The sequence below is a fragment of the Acinonyx jubatus genome, chromosome A2, assembly GCF_027475565.1.
Source record: "Acinonyx jubatus isolate Ajub_Pintada_27869175 chromosome A2, VMU_Ajub_asm_v1.0, whole genome shotgun sequence".
NCBI classification, from domain to species: Eukaryota; Metazoa; Chordata; class Mammalia; order Carnivora; family Felidae; genus Acinonyx; species Acinonyx jubatus.
Window position 1 is genome coordinate 164,561,801 of NC_069383.1, and position 12,647 is coordinate 164,574,447.

Here is a 12,647-nt window from a genome sequence, read left to right on the forward strand (position 1 = left end):
GGAAGCGTCCGGGGAAGGGGCGGGCTCCCGCCGGCCGCGCGCCCTGGCGTGGGGTGGGCGCGCCCGCGAGGGGGCGGGGCGCGCGCCGGGGAGGGAGGGAGGGCTGCGCCGGGAGGGGGTGGGGCCGTCCGGGGAGGGAAGGAGGGACGTGCCGGGACGGGGCGGAGCGCTCCCGGGAGGGAGGATCATACCGGAGGAGGGCGGAGCTTGCCGGCGTGGGGAGGGGGTACTCCGAGAAGGGCCCGGGGGCGCGCGCCGCGGGTTACGGAGGCGGGGTCTCTGGCTGGGGGCCCGCGTGGGGAGGGCGCGCTTGGAGAAGCAGGCGGGGGCGCGCTCCAGGGCCGGAGTGGGCGCGCCGGGGGCGGCTCCTTCGGCCCGGAGCCCGCCCCCGGCGGCCGCGCGCCGCTGGCAGGGCGGTGGAGGGCGCGCCGGGCGGGGGGCGTGGCCGCGCGCCCCGAGGGGGCGTCCTCCGGGCGGGGCGGGCCGCGGCCGCCCCCGCGGGCTCCGGTGCGTCAGGGCGCGTCAGGCGGGGCGGGGCGGGCCGAGCGCGGGCGGCGGCGGCGGCGGCGCGCGCCGGCCTCCTCCTCCTCCTCCTCCTCCTCCTCCTCCGCCTCCCGCACTCGAGCAGCCGCCGCCGGCCGGACGGGCACCGCTCCCGCCGCCTCCTTTTAGCCCGCTCGGCCCGCGCCGCGCGCCTTTGCCCGGCATGTCGGCGGCCGTGGCGTGCGTGGATTACTTCGCTGCCGACGTGCTCATGGCCATCTCCTCCGGCGCGGTGGTGCACCGCGGGCGACCGGGCCCCGAGGGCGCGGGCCCCGCCGCCGGCTTGGAGGTGCGCGCGCCGCGCCGCGAGGCCGCCCCACCCGGGCCCCCGGGCCCGCCACCGCCGCCCCCCGCCGCCTCCGGCCCGGGCCCCGCCGCCACCGCCGCCGCCGCCGCCGCCGCGCCCCACCTGCTGGCCGCCAGCATCCTGGCCGACCTGCGCAGCGGGCCCGGCGCCGCCCCGGGGGGCGCCTCGCCCGCCTCCTCCTCCTCGGCCGCCTCGTCCCCGTCCTCCGGCCGCGCCCCCGGCGCCGCGCCCGCCGCCGCCAAGAGCCACCGCTGTCCCTTCCCGGGCTGCGCCAAGGCGTACTACAAGTCCTCACACCTCAAGTCGCACCTGCGGACGCACACAGGTGAGCCCCGCTCCCCTGTCCCGCGCGCGCGCGCGGTCTCCTGCGCCCCTTCCCCCTCCGGGACCCCAAAACTGCGTGGCGCGTGGGGGGCGGGGAGGGGGGCGCGCCCGGGCCGCCGCCGCGCCGGCCGGGCGGGCGGGGCCTCGGTGGGTGGGGCGCGCGCAGGGGGCGTGGCGGCCACGCGGTCGGGCGGCGCGCGGTTGGCGGGCGCGACGGTGGTGGCTGCAGGCGCTCTCGGGGCGCGCGGCGCGATGGGGTCCGTGGGCGGGATCGGGGCTCCCGGACCGTCCCCTCCCCCCTCGGCTCCGTTTCTCCTTAATTTCCTGTGGCGTTTGGGTCTGGGGAGTGGATATTGTGGTTGGAGCACGTAGCTCTGAGATGGTTGTGTTTTCCTTTCCCTGTCTCAGTTTCCCTATCTGGAGAGGGAGGAGGAGCCGCGCCGCCGCCTCCGGGGTGGCATCGAGGATTCACCCCCGAGGGCAGCAGAGCGCCTGGCGCGGGAGCCGGGGTGGGGGGGGTACCCGCGCGTTTTTTTTTTTTTTTTTTTCCTTATGAGTTTTAATACGGCGGAGGGCGGGGCTGAGAGTGAGGGTTGGGGCCAGAGTCGGGGTGGGGTGGGGAGAGGGATTTGAAAGGGGACCCTTGAGGGAGTCAGGTCCTCATCGCGTTTGGAGGCAGGCTTTGGGGGAGGGTTCAGCGACATTTGTCACCTCTCACAGCCGAGCGGGGGGGGGGGGGTGCGGCGAGGGGACGCCTGGAGGAGTCTGAGGCAGGGCCGCCGTCATCACCCTGTCACCCCCTCCCTTGTCCCCCTCTGGGTCCACCACCCTCGACGCTGAGAATGCTCTCCAGCTGGGAGTTTGGGGTGTCAGGGCGAAGGTGGGTCTTGGTGGCTGGCCTGGGCTTGAGTGTGGAAGGCGGTCCTGCCCTGGCGGTGGGCATCTGGCCACCGGCTGTGAGGATGTACTTCGATTCCAGCCCTGCCCCTCTCCAGCACGAGGCCTATTCCGGAGCTCAGTTTTTTCATCTGTGTAAAGGGCTCACGAAAGTCTGCCTTCTGAACGTCACTGTTTCTCGTGTCGCAACACCGGCTCTGTGGACACACTCTCATTCCGGAGAGAGGGCAAGAAAGCAGGGCTGGCCATAGTGGTGTGGTGGGGACATGGCGGGGCAGCCTCAGGCCATTTGCAAGGCCTCGGATGCCAGGCGCCCTCCTCCCTGCTCTACCCCCCTCTCCGCCTCATGTCTTGTTCAGTCCCCATCCTGTCCACAGGGACATACAGGCTCTGCTTGCTAGTGGGCATAAGGCAGGACAGGGCAGCCAGGGCAGACTTGAGGGGGGAGGGTCTGTATTTCCTGCAGGATCCTCCGTCCTTTTCTGAGCAGTCCCTGGGTGTTACCTACACTTTGAGGCACCGAGGCGTGTGTGAGGGACACCTGGGGGGCCGTGAACACAGAGAGGCATCTTTATGTGGATCTGAGGGCAGATTCCTCTCTGGGTGGGGGGCTGGGGTCAGAGCAGAGCTCTGGCTCATGCTAGGTGAGTTTGCCTGTCTGAACAATGGGGGTGCTGGAGCGGGAGACCAGCCAGAGAGGGACCTTGTTTCTCCCGCTGTATTCCTCCGCTTGTCCTAGGTAATTGTTGCCTGGCGAGGCTCTGGTGCACTGATTTGCTTTTCCCTTCTGGGTCGGTTGAAGGGGGTGGCCGGGCCACCTCCTACAGCAGCTCCCAAGAGACCCTCCTCTAGGGTGTCCTGGAGTGCTTCAGAGCCTCCATGGGCCCCCAGGCAGTGGCGGCCGTCTCCCTAAGCCCTGCGAGAGGAGGGACTCCTTACTGGGCCCAGGACGCCAATGTTGTCATCCGTGTTTTAAACGAGAAAATTGGGCTCATCCGGGGAGTGTCCCAGGGGAGGGTGGCCTCCCTGGATGGATCCCTAGTGCCATGGGAACTGTAACTCCGGGTATCCTCTCCCAAAGCCCTCTTTCATGATTAGGGTGTGGGGACCCAGAGAACACAGCTCCTGGGCCAACTCTGCTATTCCTGAGATTGGAAATCCTGGACTTAGGCACCCCTGGTGTTCTGTTTCTCGAGGGTTCCACACACTTGTCTGCTTAAGACTGTAGGTTCAGTGTATCTGTGACCCCCCCCCCCCCCCCCCGGACCACAGAGCCCCGCGTAGCTTTTCTGGCACCTAGTTGGGGGTGGGGGGAGTCGCTGCCGATATACCTGGCTTGGGGGTGGGGAAGTCATGCCTGTCCCTGGTGCCCCAAGGCTAGCTTGGTGTTGCCCATTCACAGGGGCTGGCCTGGGGACAGATGTGACGAGGAACAATAATTAGAGGTCAGCTGTCTGCCGATTGTCCCCAGAGGCCTGTCTCCCCCTGCTCTGCCTGAGGTTCACTCCTCCTCTCAGTAAAGGGAATGAACTCCAATCCCAGCCTAGCTCCATTTTACAGATGAACAGACTGGGATCAGGTGCCTGGCCAGGGTCAAGTGTGGTACCCCCACCGTCCCTGCTCCGCTTGGCTTGGGGGTGGTGAGGCTGGGAGGGCAGTGGAGTCTTTCAGAGGGCCACCCAGCTGCAGGGGCAGGGCTGTCCTGTGCTCCCCCCGGGGCCTGGCCTGCAGCCCCAGCACAGAGCTCTCCTGTGTGGGGTGGGCAGGCACTTCGGAAGCTTCAGGAGAAGTTGACGCTGTTGCTATGGATACGGAGATGAGAGGAGATGGGGCGGGGGTGGGAGGAGAGGCTGGCTGGCTGCTCCCTGCTCTCCCAACCTCCAGATCCGGACTGCTCCCCTGCCCCAGAGCCCCCAGCTCTGAGCACACGGTGAGCCCTGCGCCTTCTGGGGTCTCAGGCTCCTTCCTGACAAGAGGGAATCAGATCTGGAAGTGGAGCTTCTAGGCCAAGGTCTGATCCCCGGGGCACAGCTGATGCCATTCTCTGTGGGGCGTCCTGGGCACCTTGGGGAGTTCCGCAACATCCCTGGCCTTGCTCACTCCATCCCAGGAATCCCAGGAACGTACCCGGTTGCGACCAATGACAGATGTCCCCTGGGGGAGTTGCAAGGTCATCCCCCAGGAGAGACCCCCCCTGTTTTACTCTAAAATCCTCTCTCCTTAAGTTTGAGGAAAATCAGGTAAGGGTCCAGTGTGGTGCAAGGTACTGCGGGAAGAGCCCAGTCCCTGTGCCCTTATATTCTGGAACCTTGGGAGGGGGTGACAGTGGCAGTGATGGAGGAAGAGGCTTCTCAGCTGATAGGATGGGGTCCTGTGGGGCAGGAAGGGGTGTGTCCCCAGAGAGGGGACCACACCCTGGCCTCAGGGGATGGGGGCAAGGGCCCTGGGGCATGAGTTTTGAGGATGAGGTGGGGAAGTGAGGTGGGGAGGGTCAGAGCAGGTGAAGGGTTCCATTTAATCCCAAGGGCAGGGTGGAGGGTGGGCAGGAAAGCAGGCCCGGCTTTGCAGAGGAAAATCCGTTTATGGAGCAGGGATTAGGGTCCCGGGAGAGGGGTTGAGGAGGACTGTGGTAGGGGAGGGAGAGGGGTGGGCCAACCCACAAACCGGGGCCAAGTAAGAAGCCCCAGGACCCAGAGAGTAGGAGGTGGCTAGGGTGAACCCTAGTTTTTCTGACTGAGCAGCCCAAAGGGGGGCAGGGCAGCAGAGGTGGTATTCTTTGCTGAAGAGCCCCCCCCAGGGGAGAAGCAGATGGGGAAACTGAGGCCAGGAGGGGAAGCAGGCATCGTCCTCCCAGGGCTGAGCCGACGTAGACCCCACCCTCTCCCCCTGGCAGAGCTGTGAGCTCCTTTAAGGACAGGTGGGGTTCAGGAGACTGGTGGCTTATAGGGGGCAGGGTAGGACACTGCCAGGCCGGAGGGGGTGGGGGTGGCCTGTGAACTCCCTCCTGTAGCAGGCAGGGTGCAGAGAGCAGCTGGAACTGACTTTAGGTGCCTGTGCTATAACTGGGGAGTGCGGGAGGGCCCCCAACATTGTGGGGGGCGATAACCACCTCCGCCCAGGCTCCCTGATAAACGTGGCCCAGATGGCCTGGGAGCGGGCAAGTGATACCAGTCCCAGGAGCTGGCCGCCAGGGGAGTGAGGGCTGGAGGGCCGGCCCTCACTGTCACCCTTGCCCAGCACTGTTCTCCCCATCACACATGCTGGGGGTGGGGGGGGTGGGGGGGTGGCTGGGGGCGGTGTTACCCTCTCATCCCCAGGCACCAAGAGCCCCCATGCCAAGGATGCCCGTCTGGGTGCCAAGCGGGTGATGGCAGTGTGGGTCTTCAAGGAGGAAGGGGGGATGAGGGGCTGCACGTGGTTGGCCCTTTAAACAAATGGTAGCGGGAGCCCCCACCTGGGGGGGTGGGGGCAGGGCGGGGAGGAGGGGTGAGCCGCATGATGAACCAACAGTTAAGCCAGCAGCCCAAGCTTGGCTGGGAGCTCTCCCAGCCGTAGACTCTCTCCACAGATGCGTTAGGTGCCCATGGCATGCCAGGCCTGTGCCCTCAGCTTTGCAGTCAGGTGAGGGGGCAGATATCACACCTAGGAGATGCTAAGCACAAGGTTATTGAAGCTAAGAAAGGGGACTGTGAAGTGCACCAGCGGGGTAAAAGGTAAACACTTTCGGCTTTGATCCTGGATCAGGGAGTCGCTCTGGGAGTTCGGAGGGCAGAGCCCAGACTGGGCGGCTCAGCCCCAAGCCTATGGGCTACTGGACCAGTCCAGGCAGGAGCTGGAGTCTAGAGCCAGGGTGGGGTCTGGAGATACTGTGAAGGCGCTACTGATGGGATTTGCTGCCCGGTACCACGCAGGCCAAGGTGAGGGGTAGAGAGATGGCTGGGGGATGCCTGCCTTAGTTTTCGTGGCAACAGCACAGTGCTTGAAAGGGGAACCCTATGGGAGGAGCTGGGATGTGGGGTGGGGTAGGTGGGAGGCCTTGGCTTTTCGGGGGCAGGGCCCGGGGGGTGGTTAAAATCCCAGAACATGGGGCGTTTTGGTGGCTCAGTCAGTTGAGTGTCTGACTCTTGATCTCAGCTCAGGTTGTGGTCTCACAGTTCCGGGGATGGAGCCCTGTGTCAGGTCCGGAGCTGACCGCACGGAACCTGCCTGGGATTCTCTCTCGCTTTCCCTCTGCCTCCCTGTCCCCCCTCGCTTCTGCACACTCCCTTTCTCAAATAAATTAAGGAAATAATAATCATAAAATCCCAGAACGGGGCACCTGGCCGGCTCAGCAGGTGGAGCATGGAACTCTTCGTCTCGGGGTGAGATTGAGCCCCACATTGGGTGTAGAGATCACTTAAAAACTATGAAATAAAATCGCAGAATAGACAAGCCTCCCGTGGGCCGGTCTTTGTAAAGCCATAATGGCTACTTGAAGGGGACCCCCTGCCCTGCTCTCCAGACCTCAGCATCTATTTTCCACGTTTCTGCTGTATTTCCAGAACTGCTCTCTGGGCTCTTTCTGGACTACTCAGGGGCCGTTTTCAGGTAGTCTCAGCTGCTCCCCACCTTCTGTAGCTCTGCGAGAGTGCTCCCTCACTTGTCCTCCCCCATGCAGTCTTCCTGGTAGGTGGGCGTTTGTTCCGATCAGTTGGCAGACACCCCTCCCTACCCCTAGGGATGACCTCAGGAGGTCACGGTGAAGGTTAGTTGTCAGTTGTCAGAGCCCTGGTCCTTGGCCCCTGGCCCTGCGGGGGGAGGGGGGGGAGGTGGGGCACCCACCCCACGCAGGCCAAGCCGTCCTGGGTCAGGGACCACCTTTGCTCTGTCCTGTATCAGGTCTCAGGACCTCTTGGCCTCCGTTTTTCTGAGCCTGCACGGCACTGTGGTGGCCCCAACTGTCCCGAGGTCACCCCAGCCCAAGTCAAAAGGTTATGTCCACCAGGGCCCCGCCCACCACATCTTCCTCTAGTCCCTGTTCCAGTCTGCTTTGGGGCAGCCGGTGGCCGAACCTAGGGTCCCCTCCGGCTCTGAGCTTCCCGGTTGCTCCCCACCAACCTCCTGGCTAGTGGGCTGTGGGAGGGTGACAGGGCCTGGTATCTTGCAGGCATTCGCTCGACGTTGTGGGGGCGGCGGGAAGCCTCCGCGCCCAGGTCTCCGCCACCCGCGTGTGCACGTGAGCGCCCCAGCAACTGGGTGTGGGGCGGGGCTGGCGGGCGTCCAGCCGGCGGCAAGTCGACCCCGACACCCCCCCCCCCCCCCCCCGCCCTAGAGGGAGCGGGACCACGTGAGCGAGGCCGGCTGGGCTGCGGATGTCCCCGCCGCCACCGAGCTACGTGCGGCAGCTGTGTTCCCGGCGGCTGCATGTGTCCTGCCCCAGTGGGCGCTGGCACTGCTCTTGCAACCTGCTCATCGCAAAGTAGAACTGCCGGAGGAGGGGAGGCTGGGAGGCGGGTACTAGTCCCGCCGCCCGAAATGGGGAAGTGAGCCAACTGCGGGGCGCGCCAGCAGCGGGATGCCCGCCCCCCCCCCTCCGCCCCGCCTGCGCCCTGCAAGATGGCGACAGGACTGCACGCCCCTCGGAAGGGGCGCCGCTCCCCCTGGCACCAGGTCTGGTCTAAAGCCAGCAGCCCCGCCTCCAAAACCGGACTCCCCTCCCCCAGACTGCAGCCCCGGGGAACTGTCAGATCCAAGCCTTCCGCCATCCAGGTGGGGTAGGGGTCCTTTCCGGGCTGTTTTGAGCTCCGTGGTTCCCGTAGACGATGCCCTTGCTGAGACCCCTCCCCCTGCCTTCTGGATTGTTCCAGGGAAGGGTGCAGCCCCAGAGACTTAGGGTCTGCGAGGTCTTGGGCATAGCTGTGTAACCTCCCCTCCCCCCCAGGGGTAGGTGACAAGTCACCTGGATTCACAGTCTCCTGGGGCATGCGCTGCCCCAGGCGTGAGCCTGAGCCACAGGCAACCCACAAGAAATCTTCTTGGGGGGACCGCTGGACTCCACCTCCTCCTTTGGTGCTGGTGGTAGCCAGGAAGAAGGGGTGGGGGAGGGGAGGTTTTGGTCCCGCTCTTTCCTGGGCCCTGGGAGATGGCAGGAGCCCCTCTGCCTCTTCTGACCCCTACTCCCCTCCCCCACCCCTCCCCAGCGGTTGTCCCCGGGACAGTCCCTTAGCTTTCAGAGCAGAGATGTTCCTGGCCTACCCTGTTCCCCCCACGGCCACAGGTCTGTCCCGTGGGCCCTCCTGCTGGCTCCTGGTTACCTCCACCATCGGTCCTGTTTGGGGAGCCTTTCTCTGATCCTAGACCGTGTACCTTCTTCTGGGTGTGTTCCCTGAGACAAGGTCAGCCTGGGTCACTGCAGGGCCAGCATGTAACCCAGGATGTGACCACCCTGACCGCTCTGTGGCCTCCCCCAATTCCAGCGCTCTGCCTTCCTATGTGGGGCTCCATCCAGTGCCACAAAGGGTATAGCACAGGGGTGCGGGCATCACGGATCGGTGTCCACATTCTGTCCACACCCCCACCACACACACACTCCAGAACTCGTGGACAAAGCAACGCCTGGGGAGTCCAGGGTTCCAGGTGCCGGGCGCGGGGCGCAAGGGTGCAAGCTCCAGGATGCTTACCACCCCTTGGCCTGGGGCGTGGCGGGGTCCCTGGTGGACCCTGCGTAGAGGTGGGGCCCTCGGCGCTCCCGGGTCGGCCGGGGAGATGCGGACAATACTCGCTGGGGGTCGGGCTGAAGCGTTCTGGGGCTGAGACCCCAGACGCGAGGGGTGGGTGGGGACAGGCGCTCGCGGCTGGCAGCGCCGTTCGGTTCTCGGTTCTCGGCAGGATGGGCGAGGCCAGCCGGGGAGGTGGGAGGGGTCTGCAGAGGAAGTTGCAGGGTGGCGGCCCGCCCCTCCCCTCACGGGTCTGTTCCGCGGGGGCGGGGGCGGGGTGAGGCCAGCGGCCGTGGCCTCCAGGCCCTCCCCTTCCCGGCGGCGTCTGTGCCTGGGCCTCGTGCCCTTTTCCTCCCTCTGCCCCTGTGTGGGGCTGCAGGTGGCCCTAGAGGCCCTTCACGTGTTCTCCATCCATAGAGGGGCCACAAGGGTCAGTGGGTCGTTGGGCCACGGGAGTCCGCGCAGGCACCCCCACACCGACTTTGCGCCCGGGGTGGTCATTTTCAAAAGGAGGGGGCCAACGGGTTGTGAACACCTGAGCGCCTCCGGTAAGCTCCAAAGGAGAGCGGAGGTGGAGGTGGGGACGGCGGGATCCATTTGCATCGGGAGAAGCCCCTGCAAAACCCCGCATGCGTTCCGAGCAGGCGCGCACGTGTGTGTGGCTCGTGCACCGCGAGACCCTGTCACGGATGTCACGGAGGCGGTGCGGTGGTGCCGCGGGGGCGGGCCTGGAAGGGCTCGGGCTCCGCACGGTCTTCTTTTAACGCACGGAAACTGCTCGTGGAATTACTACGAGTTCATAGGAAAGAAAGGGCAGGAATACTAATTAGGGGTTCTTGAAGTGAGTGGGGCTTTCCTCTGCACATTGCCACGTGTTCAATTCACGCCCGGAGTTCAGCCTCTAGAACGGGGGGCGGGGGGGGGGACGAGTTGCCCCTCCCCCCCCCCCCCCCCCCCCCCCCCACTGACCGCGCTGTCTGCCCTCTGCCTCCTCTGCCCAGGTGAACGCCCCTTTGCCTGTGACTGGCCTGGCTGCGACAAGAAGTTCGCGCGCTCCGACGAGCTGGCGCGCCACCACCGGACGCACACCGGCGAGAAGCGCTTTCCCTGCCCCCTCTGCTCGAAGCGCTTCACCCGGAGCGACCACCTGACCAAGCACGCGCGCCGCCACCCCGGCTTCCGCCCGGAACTGCTCCGGCGCCCGGGCGCCCGCAGCACCTCGCCCAGCGACTCGCTGCCCTGCAGTCTGGCGGGCAGCCCCGCGCCCAGCCCCGCGCCCAGCCCGGCCCCCTCTGGCCTGTAAGGGCCCCAGTCCAGCCCACCCTGCCGCACCCCTGCTGGGCCTGGGCCTGGAGCACCAGCAAAACGCCTGCTGTCCACAGCCCGGGGCGGGCCACGGACCGACAGCCGGTGTCCCCGACACTGGGGGGGGTGGCCCTTGGGAGGGGCGGCTGGGGCCCCGTGTGTGTAAATAGCCATGTCGGATAACTCTCTTCCTATGTGTTAAACAGGAACCCCAGGTGGGCAGCCGGCGGCGCTCCCCTCCCCCCATCGCCACCTCCCTGCTTCGGAGAGGGTGGGTCTGGGGGGAGTGGCCCAGGAAAGGGGCACGTAACCAGTGCTCAGACTTGGCCCCCCAGCCCTTCTCTCCAGGTTGGGATGATGTGTGCAAAGAGCCATAGATGAACCGGGGGTTCCCGCGGCCCCACCCCCACCCCGCCCGGGGCCCCCCACCCCACTGAAAGCCATTGGAGACGTTCAGGGAATTGGGGTGCGGCTCCAGCCGCCCCCATCCGGGTATTCAATCTCAGGTGTCCACAGATTCTGCCCTGCCACCCGGCTCCCCAGCAGTGGGGGCAGGGTGGGGAGGGGGGAGGCCGGGAGGGGGGAGGCAGTAGGGTCCAGGTTGTGCTCCTAAAACTGGGGTAGGGAGGGAGAGAAAGGGGTTCTTCCAAAGAGCATTTTGACTCTCGTTTGGGGAAGGTGGATAACACGGGCTGGGGCAGATGCCTGCTTATTTATTTTCCTCTGTTTCTGCTGGTAGGAAGGAGGGGGGCAGTGAGCGGCCCCCCTCTGGGTGGGTGTGTGAGTGTGTGAGTGAGGACTGCTCCCTTCGGGGTAGAGTCCCCAGCATTGGCCTTCCATAGCATCACATGACAATCAATCCCTCCTGTTTGGGACCATGACCAGTCATTGAGCATCGGGCAGCCCTTCCCTGCAGGTGCCCCTGGACCAGAGGTTGAGGTCCTGCTTTGCAAGGGCAGGAAGCATGAGGGCTGACCCCTGAACCCCATGGGATAGCTCGCTTTTTTGGACCGGATAGAATATTTTTTCAGGCGCCAATCCCTTTCTTGATCTGGGCCCCATGGGTGGTCCATTGTCCTCAGGGGGTGTGGGTGTTGGGGGGAAGGTCTGTATGATCCCTGCTTATGGTAGGGAGGGGTAAGCGCCATGACCCCTCCTGGTGTCTTCCCACTGTGGCTTCGGTTGGATTTCATTTTGGGTAGGGACTGAGGGCCGTGCCCTAGAATGGGACAGACCCAGGGTCCCTGTCCCAAGATCCTGAAAGGACCTATCGCCCACTGTTGGCTGCAGGAGGTTTTTGGCACCCACGTGTGTTCCAGAACCCTTCTGTCTCCCCACTGGGGGCTGGGGATCTGGATGGCGGTGTGGACTGGACCTGCCTTGGCAGGATCAGGGGGTGGGTGCCTGGGGTCCTGGGGAGGAGGCCAGGGAAGCCCTTTGGAGCTGGGCTGGGAAGGGTCTTCTGGCCCAGTCTCTGGGCAGATCTTGGCAGGGCTGGCCCATTCGTGCCCTTAAACCCTCCCTGCCAGCAGTGTTGGTGAGATGCCTTAGTCTGTGGGGGCAGGCTGGGGTCCCATTTTCCTTTATGTCTTTATGGACGTCCTCCTGATTGTCCCATCCCTGGCTGGTGCCTGTCCACAGGATGTGAAGTGTGGGTCTGAGGGCCCAGGAGGCTGAGGACTCGTCCCTGGCCCCTCTCCAGTGTCCAGGGGTCTGGCCAGACCTGTGCCCCTCCTCCCCCAAGGAGCTGGAGGTCACTGGGACCTGGTTCCAGCCACTTCGCTGTGGCATCTCAAGGGGAGGGCCCCAAGGGACTCATGCTGTCAGGTGGCGCCCCCCACCCCCACCTTACCCTGCCCTGCCTGGCCTTTTCCTTGTATTTAATTAAACAAGCCCTTTTTTAAACCCGACTCTGGTGACTGTGTGGTCTTTCTCCCCTCTGGCCTTCAACCGGAGAACTCTCTGAGTCTCTGTGTCCCACGCAACAGGGTAGCCCCCAGGTCACCAGCGTCCTGCTGCAGAAAGCGAGGCAGTGGGGCCCTGAATCTCGGGACCTGGTGGGGGCATGGGATGACGCCCCCTCAGCCCTAAGGCCTGGGGAGGGGGCTGCTGGAAGCAGAGCGCGCTGCCGTCCCGTATCACCCACGCCTCTCGCAGCTGCACCCCCTCCTTCCCGCTCGGTTACCCGGCAACCGAGGCGCGGTGACATGGCGCCCGGGGGCGTCCCGCGCCCGCCCCCTTCCGGCACCGGGAGCCGGGCGGCAGGGGAGCCTGCGCCGCTGGGGCTGCTCGGGGGCGTGACAGGGCTCCTCCCCAGAGGGCCCCCCGCCCCCGCTGTCTGTGCCTCGCCTGGCCCCTGTGCCCAGGGGGCTGCCCACGTTCTGCACGCCGGCCTTGTGCCAGCTCCCGCCTGGAGGCGGCCGGGAGTGGGGGGGGGGGGGGGGCTTGGTGAGGGCTTGGCGTCTCCGGGAGCACCGAGAAGCCGATGAGGGTCTCGGACCCCTTCCTAGGAGATAGACACCCAGATTCCAGCGGTCTCCCGAGCCCCGAGGGCGGGTGTGGCTTGGGCGGGGAGC

At 65.7% G+C, this 12,647-nt stretch overlaps 1 protein-coding gene across 1 annotated transcript; it reads left to right on the forward strand.

Moving 5' to 3' along the window:
- The first annotated feature begins 520 nt into the window (after positions 1-520).
- KLF16 (KLF transcription factor 16) lies at positions 521-11,981 on the forward strand. Its single transcript, XM_053220191.1, has 2 exons — positions 521-1,175; positions 9,768-11,981. Exons 1-2 carry the CDS (start codon positions 707-709, stop codon positions 10,067-10,069), a joined length of 771 nt encoding a protein of 256 aa, XP_053076166.1. The 5' UTR covers positions 521-706; the 3' UTR covers positions 10,070-11,981.
- Positions 11,982-12,647: the final 666 nt, after the last annotated feature.

Coding starts and splice junctions, on each gene's coding strand:
- KLF16 (XM_053220191.1), top strand. CDS start 707: ATGTCGGCGGCCGTGGCGTGCGTGGATTACTTCGCTGCCGACGTGCTC. Junction 1,176..9,767: donor GCACCTGCGGACGCACACAG/GTGAGCCCCGCT, acceptor TCCTCTGCCCAG/GTGAACGCCCCTTTGCCTGT.